Below are 19,781 nucleotides of genomic sequence, written 5' to 3' on the forward strand. Positions count from 1 at the left end.
TTTCACAACCATGGTTTATCATCTTTCACATAGCCTGCCATAAGGGCCAATCTCATCTGCTAACCCTATAATAAGCTCCTTGAGCAGATGAGATGAGATTAACATTGACACATTTTACATGTCTCTAGTGAGATCACTTAATTAAATCAGCTCTTTGGTTGCCAAGCCTAAATGGACTTTGTACCATTGAATCCAGTGGTCCTCATGTATGGTTGCATACTGGAATCACTGGGGAACTTAAAAGTATTGAAGCCTAGGATCTACTCCCTGAGATTCTGATCTAATTGCTCTGGGGTGCAAGCCTTGTCATGGGGAATTTTCCCCTTGTATTTTATAAATATACAGTAAAATTCATTTTACTGTGAATATGCATACCCTCACCATCCAAATTCCACAATTAATTTTTTTAAACTTGCTCATCACATATCAATCCATCTATCAATCTCCTCTATCCATCAAAGTGTTTTTCCTTTTTCTGATTCATTTCCAAGTAAATGGCGACTATCATATACTGCCCTGCATGAGGTATTTAAAAAATTCCTCAATTTGTGATGTGTAGCTAAGGCTGTGAACCACTGATTTAGATTTCATTTAGCATTTCCACTGGAGTTGGGTATCAGTGGCCAGCTTCCTGCTCTGTAGGTACTATAGAGATAAAACACACAGGAAGCAAAAGAATAGTATCATCCCAGTCACTCAAGTCTATTGCCTTTGAGTCCCAATATCCAGGGTTATTTCTTTTTAAGAATGCTATAAAAATTCAGCAAAAAAGAGAGCATGAGCTCTCTAACATTCTTAGTGAATGGCCATGCACAAAACAATCATAATACAACTTTCAATAGCTACAGAATGGGATCTGGTTTCACAATTTTAGTTTCAGTATTATATTACAGATATGTGAACAGCAATCACCTGATTTTACTTAATGGGGCAACAAACTTAGGAGGGTTCAAAAACTTGTCCAAAGTTAGAGAATTAGTAGAGCTAGGTCCTCTCAAAATCCATCATTTATTATATTTAGCTTGATAATTGGCATTAAAAAATTAGACAACACAAATCAGAAAATAAAATCTCATACCTGGAGTTTTCCCTTTTCATAGGCCAGTTTATTTTTACTCTCAGTAATTCTTCCCAAGACCTTTTCCACCTGCTGTTGAGCCAGCTGGGAAAGCAAACACAGGTATCAGTACCTTGGCAGAGAAAGGAACAACCATTTTCTGAACAAGCATTTATACTCTTATCATTTCTACAGTGATGAAACCAGGATTCATATTTGTCTTTGCGGCCTCTTAGTTTTTCCCTACATAGCTGATCATAGTGCTAATATGCAACATTAAAGGATTGCTAGTGAAAATATGAGTGCCTTAAATGTCCCAGAGTTTGTAGTTTTTTGCTTATTCTAAGTTTACTTTTTTTTTTTAATTTTTTTTTCAACGTTTTTTATTTATTTTTGGGACAGAGAGAGACAGAGCATGAACGGGGGAGGGGCAGAGAGAGAGGGAGACACAGAATCGGAAACAGGCTCCAGGCTCCGAGCCATCAGCCCAGAGCCCGACGAGGGGCTCGAACTCACGGACCGCAAGATCGTGACCTGGCTGAAGTCGGACGCTTAACCGACTGTGCCACCCAGGCGCCCCAGTTTACTTATTTATTTTGAGAGAGAGAGAGAGCGAGCACATGAGCAGGCATGAGTGGGGGAGAGGCAGAAAGAGAGGAAGAGAGAGAATCCCAAGCAGGGATGCGGGGCTTAGTTCCACGAACTGTGAGATCATGATCCCCGCCAAAACCAAGAGTTGGACGCTTAACAGACTGAGCCACACAGGCGCCCCTGTAGTTGCAATCCAACCCAGATGTGGGGTGGTTGTATCAGCAGTTGCAGATATGCAGTTTAAAGATTATACATTTCTTTAAGAAAACAGGAGCTGCAGATCATTACAACTGTGTAGACAGAAGACATTTCAGTTACCATGCAAGAGGGAGTAAAAAAAAAATCTCTGAACAAAAGAAACATTTATTGGAAATTCCAATATTGTCTGATCAAGCACTCCACACAGTGTTATCCTGGAGAAACACTACTGAAGGCTCTATATTTCAAGAAATTACATATTTTATCATTCAAACAGCCTTTAATAATGACAGTTATTTTTTATATGTCTTTTTCCTCAGACTTTTTCAGAAAAAATAAGTATAAAATACAGTTTCATTTTGATTAAATTTTGGTCCTTGTTGGTACTCCAGTGATTGAATTTGGAGTGATTACATATTAGTGATTGAATATGGAAATTTTCACCTTCCATGATCTATTTCAGTGTTATATCTTAACAGCAGGACATACTGATATTTGCCTTATGTCAAAATCATCTTCACAAATAAACTGCAAGAATAATACACACAAAAGCAAATGTAACTGAGAACGCAAATTCTTTTTTTTTTTTTTTAATGTTTATTTACTGTTGAAAGAGACAGAGACAGAATGGGAGTGGGTTAGGGGCAGAAAGAGAGGGAGACAGAGATCTGAAGCAGGATCCAGGCTCCAAGCTGTCAGCACAGAGCCTGACGCGGGGCTTGAACTCATGAGCTGTGAGATCATGACCTGAGCTGAAGTTGGACACTCAACCAACTGAGCCACCCAGGCGCCCCAAGAGAACGCAAATTCTTAATCACATTGGCCAATGAGCTGCACTATGGATAATTTGCAGTAAATCTTTAGTGGGAAGTGTTATTAATGCTGGTAAATATCCTACATTGACATAATTACTATAGACCAGGAGGCCTTTTCAGCACTTAAATCCAAAGAATTTAGACTTGTTTTATGTTCAAGTTTAGGCAAGTTAATAAAGATGTCAACATATGTAGAGATATGAATTTATACAAGAGATAATTCTCACCATCTCCAACACTGTTATAGCTATTCCTTAGTTATCACTTTGTAGTGCACTTTATTTCAAGTGTTATGAATATTTTCCAAATAAAAGCAAAAACACATTCCAAACTAGATTACTATGTAATAACATGTAACTCATTTCTTCTTGGGTTCAAAATACTTTCATGATAGCATATGTTCTACAAGAGGGTACACTAGTCTGGAGCATTGTTTTCCCTTTGGTAGTTGCCTTGGCTAGAAGAATTAGGCCATTTTAGACATTCTAGGCTTGATAAAAACCTATGGAAAAGCCATAAAGAGTGATTAGTTCTTCTATACAACCCACCCCAAATTATGCACATTCAATATAAAAATTTATATCCAATTTTTGGCATCAGTGGGTTAACCATTACGGCCCATCTAAGTGTTTGTCCTATCAGACCAGTATTTTTTTCATACATAATTATACATATTCATACATTGTTTCTTAAACTTTCAATTTTAATCACTATATGCGGTTCCCACTAAGGCAAAGGAAATTATTTTTTTAAAGCATTCAGGCCAATAAAGTATTGGTTTCAAAATAAACTAAGGGTGGGGCTCCTGGGTGGCTCAGCAGGCTAAGTGTCTGACATCGGCTCAGGTCATGATCTCACTGTTCGTGGGCTGGAGCCCCGCATCAGGCTCTGTGCTGATAAGGCGGAGCCTGGAGCCTGTTTCAAATTCTGTGTCCCCCCTCTCTCTTTGCCCCTCCCCCACTCACACTCTACCTCTCTCTCTCAAAAATAAATAAACATTAAAAAAATTAAAAAGCCAATTTGACAATAAATTACATTTAATAAAAAAATTTTTTAATTAAAAAAAATTTTTTAAAAACCACACAAAATAACCTAACGGAAATATAGACTGTTATCAATAAATAGGAGGTTAGACCATATTACCATAAAATTAATCATCAATTAATTTTCTGTCAGTGTAACACATACAGTCCCCCTTTCCCACAATACTTTCTATTTTGGAAACTATGAGGTAAAAACATTCCATGAACACAACATTTGGGATAATGTTCTGACCAAGTCTTCAGCAAAATAAACAAGGATGGCCAATGATGTTACAAAAACAAAACTATACCATAACCACAAAAGCATAGGTATTTAAAATTCAGTTCTAAGTTCTATAAACTGTGGTGCCCCATGTGCTATAAAGTGCAATATAAAATACCAAGAGCTAGATTTAAACCTAAAATATGCTAGCTATAACAAACACTCAAAGATAACTTTGCTTGTCTTCTTGGAATATGAAGTCTTTTTTTTTCGCAGTAACTTAAATGATCTGGGTCTCTTATAAAAGATGTCCAGGAATTTTTTAAATAATGGCACTTTTTACCTCAATAAAGTTCCCTCTTTTTTTAAATTTTTTTTTTCAACGTTTATTTATTTTTGGGACAGAGAGAGATAGAGCATGAACGGGGGAGGGGCAGAGAGAGAGGGAGACACAGAATCGGAAACAGGCTCCAGGCTCTGAGCCATCAGCCCAGAGCCCGACGCGGGGCTCGAACCCACGGACCGCGAGATCGTGACCTGGCAGAAGTCGGACGCTTAACCGACTGCGCCACCCAGGCGCCCCTAAAGTTCCCTCTTTTAGGCAAAGGCATAAATTCCATTAATCTTTTAAATATACTTTAAAAATGATTTCCTCTTTTTTGGTCACCTAAGAGAATGTTAACGCAGTGATAGTGTAAACTGTCTAAGCAAAATCAAAATGTGATATTTGACACAAGGTCACTTATTTAAATTCACAACAAACAGAAAAGAAATTGTTCCAGTTGTTCCAGTTGCTAAGGGAAAGCAGATATTAAAGCAGTAGTTTAAATTATTGTGTCCAGATTATTTAAATAGGGCTTATATTTAAGAGAATCAACGGAAGACCAGAAATTAGAGAGCACTTAAATGAGTGAATATCTCAGATTCTGAGTTGTGGAAGGCCAGAGATTAACCTTTGCATAAAAAATCTTGGCAATATACTAAAAAGACCATTAATATGCAAGCAAAAGAGAAATTGGAGACTCACTTGAGAATTAGAATACCAAGAAAAATGCTAATTGTTGGAATATGCATTTTAACTGATATACAAAGATATCACTCCTTGGGAAAAGCAGGAAGCAAACATAAAATTATCTTAAGAAATAAAAGGTAGGTTGACAAGGATCAATTGTAAGCCACAAAATGATTTCTCAAGTCATTTTTAAAATTAAGATGAGCTGTGAAAGTTAGAAGGCTATTAGAAGAATACATGAAACCAAAAGATACTAGCATCTTGATAAAGCTATTTTTATGAGCAGATTGTAAGCAGGGATTTTTTTGAAGATTTTATTTTTAAGTAATCTCCACACCCAAAGTAAGGGTTCAAACTCACAACCTTGAGATTGAGTTGCATGCTCTACTGACTAAGACAGGCACCCCTGTATGCAGGGATTTTATTCAAAATATTTAACAACTGGTTTGCATGGGTCACAGCAAACTGAGCCAACTTGGACACCTACATGAGTGTGCACTGAATGTCATCCTAGTTGTAAGAAATATTACCTTTAATTCACGGTTTAATTTCAAATCATTGAAGTCCTGGTTGCATAGGGAACTATACTTCTGTCTAGTGCTACTGTTTGAAAATGTATGTTTAAAATCCAAAAGAAGGGGCACCCGGGTGGCTCCGTCAGACTCTTGCTTTCAAATCAGGTCATGATCTCACAGTTCGTGGGATTGAGCCCCATGTCGGGCTATGCACTCAGCTTAAAAAAAAAAATCCATTTGGATCATTTCTCACTGTGGTTCCCTGCATGACTGACTATAGTAATAGACTTAAATTATACCATCATTAAAGGCTGAAATAATAAAAATAAGCCCAAAATTGGTGTGAAGAAGAAAAGAGAATAATGTTTATACATGTATTAAGTATGCTAAGCACTGTGATGGGTACTTTACGCACAATATGATATTTAATCCTCATGCACTGGCAAGACAGACGTGACCCTCCTTGTGTTCTACTCAATCTTTCTAAAACACCTATTATGGGAGTGCCTGGGTGGTTCAGTCAGTTGGGCGACCGACTTCACTCAAGTCATGATCTCACAGATTATGCTGACAGCTCAGAGCATGGAGCCTGCTTAGAATTCTGTGTCTCCTCTCTCTCTGCTCCTCTCCCACTCTCATTCTGTCTCTCTCCTTCAAGAATAAATAAACATTAGAAAATTAAAAAAATTTTTTTAAATACCTATTATGTATTAGGTGCTATGCTAGGCAAGGGAGTGTAAAGATGAGTAACTACTGCTCTTGCATCAGAAGACAGTGAAGGCAGATGCATCAACAGGTCAATTTCTAATTCACAAAGTTACCATTTTGTTATGTGCAGACACAGTGTGCTGTGATTAAGGGAGATTTCCTTAGCCCCAAGGGCCATAGGGTTTAAGCCCTGCCCAGGCCACACAGTAAATGGAACCTTGAGGGTTGAAACCAGGTCGAACTTCAAATCTGTGGTGTGGCATACACAACATACACTCATAAGCATATCTCCAAAAACCAGTAACAGATTATACTAGAAAGGTAACTCGTATTGAGAATTTCAAGTGTGAATTCCCAAAGAACAAACATACACTGCCAGCATTGAACGGTGATAAGTTTAATGATATTGCTGAGATTAAAAAACAAATACTGACATCTCAACCTCATTTCTCAAGACTCATACAGCCAACTGGAGGACTTCCAGGCAGGCCTGGTCAGAGAAAATTCCATGTGGAAACACAGAACTACAAGCGTCCTGGACCTGAGGTGTGGTTTATCATTGGGAGACCTTAAGAGGTGTGGTGAGAAAGCAAGAATCAACACTGACAAAATCATTAGCAGGATCTGTCAAAGTCACTAACAGGGTAAGGCCACAGGCCTACTCACTGGCAGGGGGGCACTGAAAGAATCAGAGAGACTGAGATGTAGTCTTCCAGAAAGACCAGGAGCAAGTAGGCTGATAAGTCTAGCTGATACATGGCCAACAAGCAGAGGACATGGATAAATCTTTAATCTTGGGAAGGGAGGGTTGGTCTGAGATAGTACCAGGAACTAGAGCTAATGCACCTTGTTGCTATAAGAGGAACTTAAAAGCCTTTTTTCTGGGACAGTTCAAATACTAAAAATTCAATAAATGTTAGTTATCTGCTACATGCTTTAATGTATTAACTTACTAAATCCTCCAACAACCTCCTAATAATGGTATTACTTCCCCCACTTTGACAGATTAAGAAACTGAGGCTCAGAGAGGTTAAGGCTCATACTCGAGGTCATAGCCAAAATTGAAATGCCGGCCGTCTGGCTCTAAGGCCATGAAAATGTATTAGATTATTCTCTAGGATTTCACAACTGAAGTAATGTACCGCTTATGACAGAGTCTGAAAGAATTTAACTCAGATCAAGACAGACTCACACCAGGGTCTTCTATGCAGTTTTCAAAGGTGATTTGCATGTTACAGAAGCAGTAACTAATTCTTTTTCAAGTACTCAAAAGCACACAGGAAACTTACTAGCCGCTTAACAGAATGATCATCTCTTTAAATATCCTCCACTTAGAGATGGTCTAAACTCTACCATTTATTTGTATTGCACTGACTGTGTCAAACAGCTTTTAGATATCATACTTATTACTGATTGCCTAATGGAAATGTCAAAAAAGGAAAAGAAAAATACAGCCTTCTGCCTCATAATTTATGGAATAGGAAGTATTTTAAAATATTAGAAATATTCATACTTTTCAGTATTATAGATCATCTGTGGAGGCAGATGTTTATTAGCTGCCTTAAATTCGTGTTTTATTAATCTTTTACTATTTGAGCACTTGTAAGGCTCTCTGCCATAGTCAGCCCGAGTTATTCAGGACTAAATGATAATTATTAAAACACAAATGAAGAAAATCCATCTCCTAACTTCTGATTTTTTAAAACACACTAGTCATTAATTCCTAATTTAGACTGACCTTTTTATACCCACCTCATTGTAATCAGAAGGGACTTGCTGAAGTTCTAGGGAAGCCATTTGTTCTGACAGGTGCTTATTCTTTTCCTCTAGAGTCTGTAGGTTGTGGGTCAATGTATTTATGTCTACCTTTGAAACGCAAAAGGAGAAAAGAAATCTATTTATGCCAGATCCAAAAGCATTATCTTGCTTTTAAAATGACATTTGTGGGGAGCCTGGGTGGCTCAGTCGGTTGGGTGTCTGACATCGGCTCAGGTCATGATCTCACAGTCTGTGAGTTCGAGCCCCGCGTCGGGTTCTGTGCTGACAGCTCGGAGCCTGGAGCCTGCTTCAGATTCTGTGTCTGCCTCTCTCTCTGCCCCTCCCCTGCTCAAGCTCTGTCTCTCTCAAAAATAAGCAAACATTAAAAAAAAATTTTTTTTTTTCAACGTTTATTCATTTTTGGGACAGAGAGAGACAGAGCATGAACGGGGGAGGGGCAGAGAGAGAGGGAGACACAGAATTGGAAACAGGCTCCAGGCTCTGAGCCATCAGCCCAGAGCCCGACGCGGGGCTCGAACTCGTGGACCGCGAGATCGTGACCTGGCTGAAGTCGGACGCCTAACCGACTGCGCCACCCAGGCGCCCCTAAAAAAAAATTTCTAAATGACATTTGTAACTGTAAAATAGCAGTTATTGTATGAACATGTTATCCTGTGTCTAAAGGCAGGGATTTGTAGTCTGACAGCTCTGAGAATTTTTTTAAACTTTTTTTTCCTTTTCTTTTACATTTTTTCAGCTTTTCTAGTTGTCTTCAGCAGGAGGATTATGACAAATTACCTAATTCACATATACTAGAAGTAGAAGTCCTTCTGGTACTTGATATTTACTTAAATATTAATTTAAGCTAATGAATACAGATGCAGAAGTCCTCTGCAAAAATACTAGTAAAATGAATCTTGCAATATATAAAAAGGATAACAAACCAGGACCAAGTTTATCCCAGTAATACAAAAAGTTAGTTAGCATATAGTGCAACAATGATTTCAGAAGTAGATTCCTTAATGCCCCTTACCCATTTAGCCCAACTCCCCTCCCAAACCCCTCGAGCAACCCTGTTCGTTCTCTATAATTGAGTCTCTTATGTTTTGTCTCCCTCCCTGTTTTTATATTATTTTTGCTTCCCTTCCCTTATGTTCATCGGCTTTGTATCTTAAATTCCTCATATGAGTGATATCGTATGTTTGTCTTTCTCTAATTTCGCTTAGCATAGTTTCATCCACATAGTTACAAATGGCAAGATTTCATTCTTTTTGATTGCTGAGTAATACTCCATTGTATACATGTAGCACATCTTCTTTATCCATTCATCCATCGATGGACATCTGGGCTCTTTCCATACTTTGGCTATTGTCGATACCACTGCTATAAACATCAGGTGCATGTGCCCCTTCAAAACAGCACACCTGTACCCTTGGTTAAATACCTACTAGTGCAATTGCTGGGTTGCAGGGTAGTTCTATTTTTTTTTAATTTTATTTTTTATTTTTTAATATTTACATCCAAATTAGTTAGCATATGGTACAACGATTTCAGGATTAGATTCCTTAGTGCCCCTTACCCATTTAGCCCACCCTCCCTCTCACAACCCCTCCAGTAACCCTCAGTTTGTTCTCCATATTTATGAGTCTCTTCTGTTTTGTCCCCCTCCCTGTTTTTATATTATTTTTGTTTCCCTTCCCTTATGTTCATATGTTTTTTCTCTTAAAGTCCTCATATGAATGAAGTCATATGATTTTTGTCTTTCTCTGACTAATTTCACTTAGCATAATACCCTCCAGTTCAATCCATGTAGTTGCAAATGGCAAGATTTCGTTCTTTTTGATTGCCGAGTAATACTCCATTGTGTGTGTGTGTGTGTGTGTGTGTGTGTGTGTGTGTGTGTGTATACACCACATCTTCTTCATCCATTCATCCATCGATGGACATTTGACCTCTTTCCATACTTTCGTTATTGTTGATAGTGCTGCTATAAACATGGGGGTGCATGTGTCCCTCTGAAACAGCACAACTGTATCCCATGGATAAATACCTAGTAGTGCAATTGCTGGGTCATAAGGTAGTTCTATTTTTAATTTTTTGAGGGACCCCCATACTACGTTCCAGAGTGGCTGCACCAGTTTACATTCCCACCAGCAGTGCAAAAGAGATCCTCTTTCTTTGCATCTTTGCCAACATCTGTTGTTGCCTGAGTTGTTAATGTTAGTCACTCTGACAGGTATGAGGTGGTATCTCAGTGTGGTTTTGATTTGTACTTCGTGATGATGAGTGATGTTGAGCATTTTTTCAGGTGTAGGTTGGCCATTTGGATGTCTTCTTTGGAGAAGTGTCTATTCATGTCTTTTGCCCATTTCTTCACTGGATTATTTGTTTTTGAGGTGTTGAATTTGGTAAGTTCTTTATAGATTTTGGATACTAACCCTTTATCTGATAAGTCACTTGCAAATATCTTCTCCCATTCCATCAGTTGCCTTTTAGTTTTACTGATTGTTTCCTTCACTGTGCAGAAACTTTTACTTTGACGAAGCCCCAATAGTTCATTTTTGCTTTTGTTTCCCTGGCCTCCAGAGATCTGTTAAGTAAGAGGTTGCTGCAGCCAAGTTCAAAGAGGTTTTTGCCTGCTTTCTCCTCTAAGATTTTCATGGCTTCCTGTCTTATGTTCAGGTCTTTCAACCATTTTGAGTGTATTTTTGTGTATGCTATAAGAAAGTGGTCCAGGTTCATTTTTTGGCATGTCACTGTCCATTTTCCCAGTACCATTTTCTGAAGATATTCTTTCCTGCGTGGTCAAAGATTAGTCAGCTATATGTTTGTGGGACCATTTCTAGGTTCTCTATTCTGTTCCACTGAGTGTCTGTTTTTGTGCCAGTATCATACTGTCTTGATGATTATAGCTTTGTAATACAGCTTGAAGTCCGGGATTGTGATGCCTCCAGCTTTGGTTTTCTTTTTCAAGATTTACTTTGGCCATTTGGGATCTTTTCTGGTTCCGTACACATTTTAGGATTGTTTTTTTCTACCTCTGTGAACAATGCTGGTGTTATTTTGATAGAGATTGCTCAATTCTCTTTAATCTCAATGAAAATTGTGTAGGTCTGGACCAGGGTCCACTCTCTGGTGGGGCTATGGGACTAGAAAAAAATGCCCTAGAAGAAACATGAGAGAGAGTTCTTCAAGTTGAAATAAAAAGGGATTAGATAATAACTGAAATTCACATAAAGAAATAAATAGTACAACTGCTACAATAAAGGTAGCAATATAGATACATATAAAAGAGTGTTTTCTTGTTTTGGTTTTTAAATGTTTATTTATTTTGAGAGAGAAAGGGAGAGAGAGAATCCCAAGCAGACTCTGTGCTGTCAGTGCAGAGCCTGACACAGGGCTTGATCTCATGAACCGTGACATCATGACCTGGGCTGAAATCAAGTTAGGCACTTAACCGACTGAGCCACCCAGACACCCCTAAAAGGTGTTTGTATACGTATTTTTTTGTTTGTAACTTTCTTGGTTACCCATAATGCAAAAATAGAATTAGAGAATTAAAATAGTGCACCAGAAATATCTACTTAACACAGAAAAAGACAGTAATGGAGACAGGAACAAAAAGCATATAAGACATAAAAAATAAAGAGTAAAGTAGCAAATGTAAATCCTATCTTATCAGTAATTATGTTAAATATAAAAAGATTAAACACTCCACCAAAAAAAGCAGAGATAGGCAGAATGCATCTTTTAAAAGATCCAACTGTATGCTATTTATAAGAGACACACTTTAGATTCAAAGACACAAATGGGTTGAAAGTAAAACAATGGAAAAAGGTATACCATGTAAACAATAACCTGAAAAGAGCTGAAGTAGCTATATTAACATCAGACAAAACTACATTAAGACAAAAAATGTGTGAGACAAAGAAGACTAGTATAATATAATGGTTTATAAGAAATATGTTTGAAAAAAATTTAAAAAATTAAAAAAAAGAAATATGTTTGGTCTTTCAGGTGACCAAAATACATTTCTCAGATATATGTGGTCTTCATCCACAGTTCCTGAAAACATTTCAGAGCCATAATGGTGAAATGGGTGTCCTGTTAATAAAGAAGGTAACTTTTGAACCCCACCCAAGGGTGGGGGCTGATTGCCAGGAGGACCAACCAAGTGATTAGGGGGTTGGACCTTTGAGTCCTAGCCCCTAACCTCCAGGGAGGAAAGAGGGCTGAAGATTGAATCATCCAATGGCCAATGACCTAGTCAATCATAACTGTGCAGTCAAGCCTCTATGAAACCCCCAAAGGACTGGGTTCCAAGAGCTCCTGAGTTGGTGAATACATGGAAATTGGAGAGAGTGGTATGCCTAGAGAGGGCATAGAAACTTGTCCTTTTTCCATACCTCACCCTATGTATTTCTTCATCTGGCTGTTGATTTGTATCATTTATCATATCCTTTAATAAACTAGTAAGCACGTTTCCCTGAATACTGTAAGCCACTCTAGCAAATTAAAAGAATCTAAGGAGAAGGTTGTTGGAACCTCCAATCTATAGTCAATAGGTCCGAAGCACAAGAGCCTGGAGCTTGTGAGTGGCATCTGAAGTGGGAGGTCATGGGTGGGAGAAGTCTTGTGGGACTGAACCCTTAATCTGTGAAATCTAATGCTATCTCTGGGTAGACACTGTAAGAATTGAGTTGAATTCTCAGACACCCTGCTGGTATCCAAAAACTGCTCAGTGTTGTGGGGTGGGGGGGGCACCCCTGCTGTGTTAGAATTGGGTCTAAGAGCCTAAGAGAGATATTATATATTGAAAAAACGGTCAGTCCATCAAGATATAACATTTATAAATATATATGCCTCTAACAACAACAGAGTCCCAATACAAATGAAGCAAAAACTAATAGAAGTGAAGAGAGAAATAAATGATTCAACATAGCTGGCGACTTCAATATCCCACTTTCAATAATGAACAGAACAATTAGAAGATCATAGAGGAGACAGATGACTTTAACAACACTATAAAGCAACTGGACAGCTATAGAACACTCTTCCCGACAATAGCAGAATACTCAATTTTTGAGTATTTTTCTCAATTGCATATGCAACATTCTCCACAATGTACCATGTTAGGCCACAGGACAACTCTCAATAAATCTGAAAGGACTGGAATTATATAAAGTGTGTTCTCCAACCATAATGAAATAAAATTAGAGATTAATAAAAGAAGTAAATTTGGGAAAGTCACATATATGGGAAAATTAAACAAAAAACTTGTAAATAACCAATTAGCCAAAAATAAAATCACAAAAGTAGTTAATACTTTGGGATGAATGAAAATGAAAACACGACAAAATGTACGGTATGCAGCTAAAGCAGTGCTTAAAGGGAAATTTATAGCTGTAGAAAACTATGTTAAAAAAGAAAAAAATAAACCAACAACCTAAGCTGCTATCTTATTTTTTTTTTTATTTTTTTTTAACGTTTATTTATTTTTGAGACAGAGAGAGACAGAGCATGAACGGGGGAGGGTCAGAGAGAGAGGGAGACACAGAATCGGAAACAGGCTCCAGGCTCTGAGTGGTCAGCACAGAGCCCGACGCGGGGTTCGAATTCACGGACCGCGAGATCATGACCTGAGCCGAAGTCGGACGCTTAACCGACTGAGCCACCCAGGCGCTCCCTAAGCTGCTATCTTAAAAAAACTAGAAAGAGCAAATTAAACCCAAGCAAGCAGAAGGAAGAAAATAATGAGGATTAAAGCAGAAACAAGAGAATAGAAAAATAAGAGACAGTCAGTAAAACCAAAAGTTGGTTCTTTGAAAAGATGAACAAAATTGACAAACCTTAAACTGTATTAACAAAAAAAAAAAAAAAAAAAAAAAAAAAAAAAAAAAAAAAGAAAGCAAAAAGGAGAGAGAAAGAAAGACCCAAATTACTAAAGTTAGGAATGAAAGAAGGAACATTATACTGAACTTAAAGAAATGAAGAAAAGGAGCTACTATGAACAATTGTATGCCAATATATTAGACAGCCTAGATGAAATGGTAAAATTTTTAGAAAGACCAAAACTATTGAAATTAACTAAAAAAATAAGTGGGAATTGTGAATAGATCTCTAACAAGACATTGAATCAATAATAATAATTAAAAACAAAACAAAAAAATTCCCCACAAAGAAAAACCTAGAACCAGATGGCTTCTGGTGAATTCTATAAAACATTTAAAGATGAATTAGCACCAATGCCTCAAAAACTCTTCCCAAAAATAGAAGGGGTGGGAACACTTACCAAATCATTTTAAGAGACCAGTATTGCCTTGATACTAAACCCAAAGTCATCACAGGAAAACTAGAGAACAATATCCCTTATTTATAACAATTCAAAAATCCTCAACAAGCAAGCCAAATGAAACAACATAAAAGGATTATACATCATGAGCAAGTAAAATTCATCCCCCAAATGAAAACTTGGTTCAACATTTGAAATCAACCAATGTAATATACCATAGTAATAAAGGACAAAATCTACAAGATTATCTTGATAGACATAGAATATGCAATTGACAAAATTCAACATACTTTCATGATAAAAACTCTCCAAAGCAGGAATAGAAGGAAATTTCCTCATCCTGATAAAGGGTGTTTAGAAAAAGCCCACAGCTAACATCATACTTCATGGTGACAGACTGAAAGCTTTCCCAAGATGAGGAACAAGACAAGGATGTCTGTCTGCTCTCACCATTTCTATTCAGTGTTGTATTGGAGATTCTATCCAAGGAATTACACAAGGGGGAAAAAAAAGAAGAAAGAAAGAAAAGACAGGAAAATGTGAAAGGGAGAAATAAAACTATCTCTATTTGCAGATGACACATTCTTATATAGAAAAAATATATTGATTGCAATACTCCCTTAATTGAGATACAGATTCAATACAAACTCTATCAAAATTTCAGCTGCCCTTTTTTTGCAGAAAATTAAAAGCTGATCCTAAAACTCATATAGAAATATAAATATCCAGAATTGTCACAATAATCTTAACAACAACAACAAAAAAAGGCTCTTGCATCTTGATTTCAAAACTTACTACAAAACTACAGTAATCAACACTGTGTGGTATGGCATAAGGAAAGACATAGAAACCAGTGGAACAGAATTGAAAGTCCAGAAATAAATTCATCCATCTATGGTAAATTGGGTTTTGACTAAGGAGCCAACACTATTCAAGAGAAAGAACAGCTCTGCAACAAATAGTGCTGGGACAATTGGATATCCACAGATAAAACAATGAAGTTGAACCTCTACCTCAACCCATATATAAAATTAACTCAAAATGGATCAAAGACCTAAATGTAATATGAAAAACTGTAAAATTCTTAGAATAAAAAAATGTTAATCTTTGTGATCTTGGATTAGGCAACAGTTTCCCAGTTTCTTTGATTTTGTAACATCAAAGCACAGACAACCAAAAAAATAAATAAGTAAATTGAATGTCAAAAAATCTAAAAATTTAAAAACAGAACCCATAGTGGGTGCCTGAGTGGCTCAGTCAGTTGAACATCCAACTCTTGATTCTGGCTCAGGTTATGATCCCAGGGTCATGGGATTGGGCCCTGCATCAGGCTCCGGGCTGAGCATGGAGCCTGCTCAAGATTCTCTTTCTTTCTCTCCCTCCCTCCCTCCCTCTCTTTCTCTCTCTCTCTGTCCCTCTGCCCTTCTCCCCTGCTTGCGCTCTTTCTTAAAAAAATAAAAAATAAAAAACAGAACTCATAGAATGGGAGAAAAATATCTGCAAATCACATATCTGATAAGGAGCTACTATCCAGAATGTATAAAGAACTCCTACAACTGAACGATTAAAAAACAACCCAGTTTACAATGGGCAACTGATTTAAATAGACATTTCTCCAAAGAAGATATATAAATGGTCAATAAGCACATAAAAAGAGGCTCAACATCTTTAGTTGTTAGTCATTAGGGAAATGCAAATCAAAACCACAACAAGGTACCACTTTCACAACTACTAGGATGGCTATTATTTTTTTTTTTTTTCAACGTTTATTTCTTTTTGGGACAGAGAGAGACAGAGCATGAACGGGGGAGGGGCAGAGAGAGAGGGAGACACAGAATCGGAAACAGGCTCCAGGCTCCGAGCCATCAGCCCAGAGCCTGACGCGGGGCTCGAACTCACGGACTGTGAGATCGTGACCTGGCTGAAGTCGGACGCTTAACCGACTGCGCCACCCAGGCGCCCCTAGGATGGCTATTATTAAAAAACAAAAAAATAAAAAAGTTGGTAAGGATGTGGAGAAATTGGAATCTTTGTACATTGCTGGTGGGAATGTAAAATAGTTTGGCACTGTGGACAACAGTCTGGTGGTTCCTCAGAAACTTAAAACAAAATTACCATACGGCCCAGCAATTCCATTCCTTGGTATGTATCTCAAACAAATACATGCACAACACATATGTACATTTATAGCAGCACTAATCACAACAGCTCAAAGGTGCAAACAATGCAAATGTCTATCAACACATGAACAGATGAACAAAACAAATTGTGGTATGTGTATATATACATCATACACACACACTGTGAATATTACTCAGCTGTAAAAGGGAGTAAAAGGGTATGGATTACTGAAATGTACAAAAACATGAATTAACCTCAAAAATATTATGCTAAGAAGCCAGACACAAAAGATCACTTATCGTATGATTACATTTATATGAAATATCCAGATAGGCAGATCCATACAGACAGAATGCAGATTGGTCGCTGTCAGGGGGGAAGAAGAAAGAGGGAATTGGAAATGATTACTTACTGGGTATGGGGTTTCCTTCTGGGTGATGAAAATGTTTTGGAACTAGACAGAGGTGGTGGTTACATAACACTGCAAATATATATAAAGCTACTGAATTGTTCCCTTTAAAGTGTTTGATTTTTTATTATGTGAATTTCAGCTCAATTAAAAAAAACACCGTGAGATACTTCATACCCACTTGGATGGGTATATTAATTTTTTAAAAAGCAGAAAATAACAAACGTAGGTGAAAATGTGAAGATACATGAATCTTCATACACTGCTGGTGAGATTGCAAAATGGTGCAGTCACTTTGTAAAACACTTTGGTAGTTTCTCAAAATGATAGTTATCGTATGACCCAGTTTTATTCCTAAAGATATGCTTACACACATAAAAATTGTATGCAAATGTTCACTGCATTATTCTTCACAGCCAGAAATTGGGAACAACCAATCTCTATCAACTGATGAATTGCTGAGTCAAGTTTGGTGCAGTCACACAATATAATATTATTCCATCATTAAAAGGAATGAAATATTGACATTTACTACTATTTCAAGGACATACCTTGAAAACATCATACCTAGTAAAGAGGCAAGACCCAAAAGGCCACATACTATTTTATGTTATTTATATGAAATGGGAGAATAAACACATTCATAGAGACAGAAAGTACAATAGTTGCCAGGGGTTGGGGGCAGGGCAGAATGGAGAGTGAGTGCTAATGGGTACCAGGTTTTGTTTTGGTGATAAAAAGGTTCTAGAATTAGATAGTGATGATGTATGCACAGACTTGTGCATATACTAAGAAATCGCTCAATTGTATATTTTAAGAAGGTGAATATATCATATACTAATTATCTCAATAATACAAAGGACTAGAACAATCAATCCATCTGAAAATAAAATGAACCTTAAACTATACCTTGTATGATATCCAAAAATTAACTAGAAATGGGTCATAGCCCTGATCTAAAACCCAAAACTATAAACGTCTAGAGAGCAAAAAAGAAAATCTTTGTGATCTTAGGTTAGGCAAAAACTTCTTAGATATGATCCAAAATTAAAAGTATGACACAAAAAATATGATCCAAAAATTTAAAAATTCATAAGTTGGATTTCATCAAAATGTAAAACTTCTGTTCTTTGAAAGAGCATGAAAAAATAAGGCATAAAGTGGAAGAAAAATATGTAAAGCACATATAAGATTTGTACATATACAAAGAATAAGAATTTTTTTTTAACGTTTATTTATTTTTGAGACAGAGAGAGACAGAGCATGAACGGGGCAGGGTCAGAGAGAGGGAGACACAGAATCTGAAACAGGCTCCAGGCTCTGAGCTGTCAGCACAGAGCCCGACGCGGGGCTCGAACTCACGGACCACGAGATCATGACCTGAGCCGAAGTCGGCCGCTTAACCGACTGCGCCACCCAGGCGCCCCAAGAATAAGAATTTTTTACATAAGAATCATACAAGACTGTTTTACAATCTCTAGAAAAAAACAACAGTAAGAAAATAATAAGAAAAACTGAATTAAAAGTGGTTAAAAGATTTGAAGAGACACTTCAAGTTGTGGGTGACAAGCAGAGGAAAAGATGCTGAATATTATTAATCACTAGAGAAATGCAAATTACAGCCACAATAATACACCCCCCCTATGCCAGTCAGAATGGCTAAAACTAAAAGGACAAACAATACCAAGAGCTGGTGAGAATGCAGAGAAAATGATGGGAAGGCAAGATAGTACAGATTCTTTGGAAAACAGTCAAATGGTTTATTATTATGTCAAACATATATTTACCATAGGATCTAGAATTCCAAATTCTGTTAAGTAGCCAAGAGAAATAAAAATACATGTTCATATTTGAATATTTATACAGGCTTTATTCGTAACTGCCAAAATTTACCATCTCAAATGTCCTTCAAATGGGTAAAGAAATTGTGGTATATCCATATAATGGAACACAAACAACTGATACATATGACAGCATGGATGAACTTCAGATACCTTATGCTAAATAAAAGAAGCCAGGCTTAAAATGCTGCATGTTGTATGATTCCATTTATGATATTCTGGGAAAGGCATAACCACAGGAACAGAAAAGCAGATCCATGGTTGTCAAGGGATGGAAGTGGAAGAAGAGGTTGATTACAAAGAGGCACGAGGGGCCTCCCTGAGGTGATAGAAGTGTTCTGTATTTTCATTGTGATGATAGTTATATAATTGTATGTATTTGTCAAAACTCACAGAACTGTACACTAAAAAAAAGTGAATTTCACTATGCATATTATAACTAAATAGGTCTGACTTTAGAAAAACATAGCTTTACAATGAATACACATTTGAAAAATATCAAATTAGGCAAAAAAAAAAAAAAAAAAAAAAAGAAAAGGACCCTGTATAAGCATGATCACTTGGCCTAATATAATTTCTCTAATGAACAAATATCTTTTAGCCCCATGAACTTACATTTAGGTTATGCTCAGACAAATGAAATCAGACAAGCAAAATGATGCTGTTTTTGTTTTATTTTAATAAGAATTATATTGTGTCTCTGGCCATTCTATCTTTTTAGAACCCAGAAAAGAGTATCTCACAGATGAAGTGACAGGTGCTAATAGGTACTTAGGAAGCCCAATTGGCTTTAGGAAACAAAAAACCCAGCCCTGTCAGCAATTATCTCTTTGCCTCCCACAGGACCATTAGCTCACTCTTAAGGGACTTCCTGGCTAAAATACCCAGTAACACTAGGGCCAGAGGTGGTCATGACTCACTGGCAAACGCCAGATCTCAACAAGTGCTCCCTGGAAGCAGCCTTGTGCCACAGTACCTGGAGTGCTGAGTCGCATCCAGCCCGGGGGCTTCTTTGTCCTTCCACATCTTGGTATTCAACAAAATAACCCATCTCCTCAGTAAGATAAGCTGATACAGGAGGCAGAGGTACAGGAGGAAATAAAATACGGTGAAATGTCAACAAATAAAATGTGGAGTACCTTGTTTTTAGCTAATTCCTTTTCCAAACTGCATTTTTCTTGAGCTATTTCTTTCTCTGTTTTATTAACCTGCCCAAGGA

The 19,781-nt window shown here is 37.3% G+C and overlaps 1 protein-coding gene across 1 annotated transcript in view; it reads right to left on the reverse strand.

Moving 5' to 3' along the window:
* Positions 1-19,781, reverse strand: part of CCDC150 (coiled-coil domain containing 150) — a 96,601-nt gene that overhangs the window by 39,461 nt on the left and 37,359 nt on the right. Inside the window, exons 13-15 of the mRNA XM_047083678.1 lie at positions 19,702-19,770; positions 7,894-8,007; positions 1,079-1,162 (exon numbers count right to left, since the gene is read on the reverse strand). Of these exons, the coding sequence (XP_046939634.1) occupies positions 1,079-1,162; positions 7,894-8,007; positions 19,702-19,770 (267 nt within the window). The remainder of the gene's footprint in view (positions 1-1,078; positions 1,163-7,893; positions 8,008-19,701; positions 19,771-19,781) is intronic.

Source organism: Lynx rufus, unplaced genomic scaffold (genome assembly GCF_022079265.1).
Source record: "Lynx rufus isolate CCGP_SWC_20201006 ecotype Redwood Valley unplaced genomic scaffold, mLynRuf1.p SCAF_2, whole genome shotgun sequence".
Classification (NCBI taxonomy): Eukaryota; Metazoa; Chordata; class Mammalia; order Carnivora; family Felidae; genus Lynx; species Lynx rufus.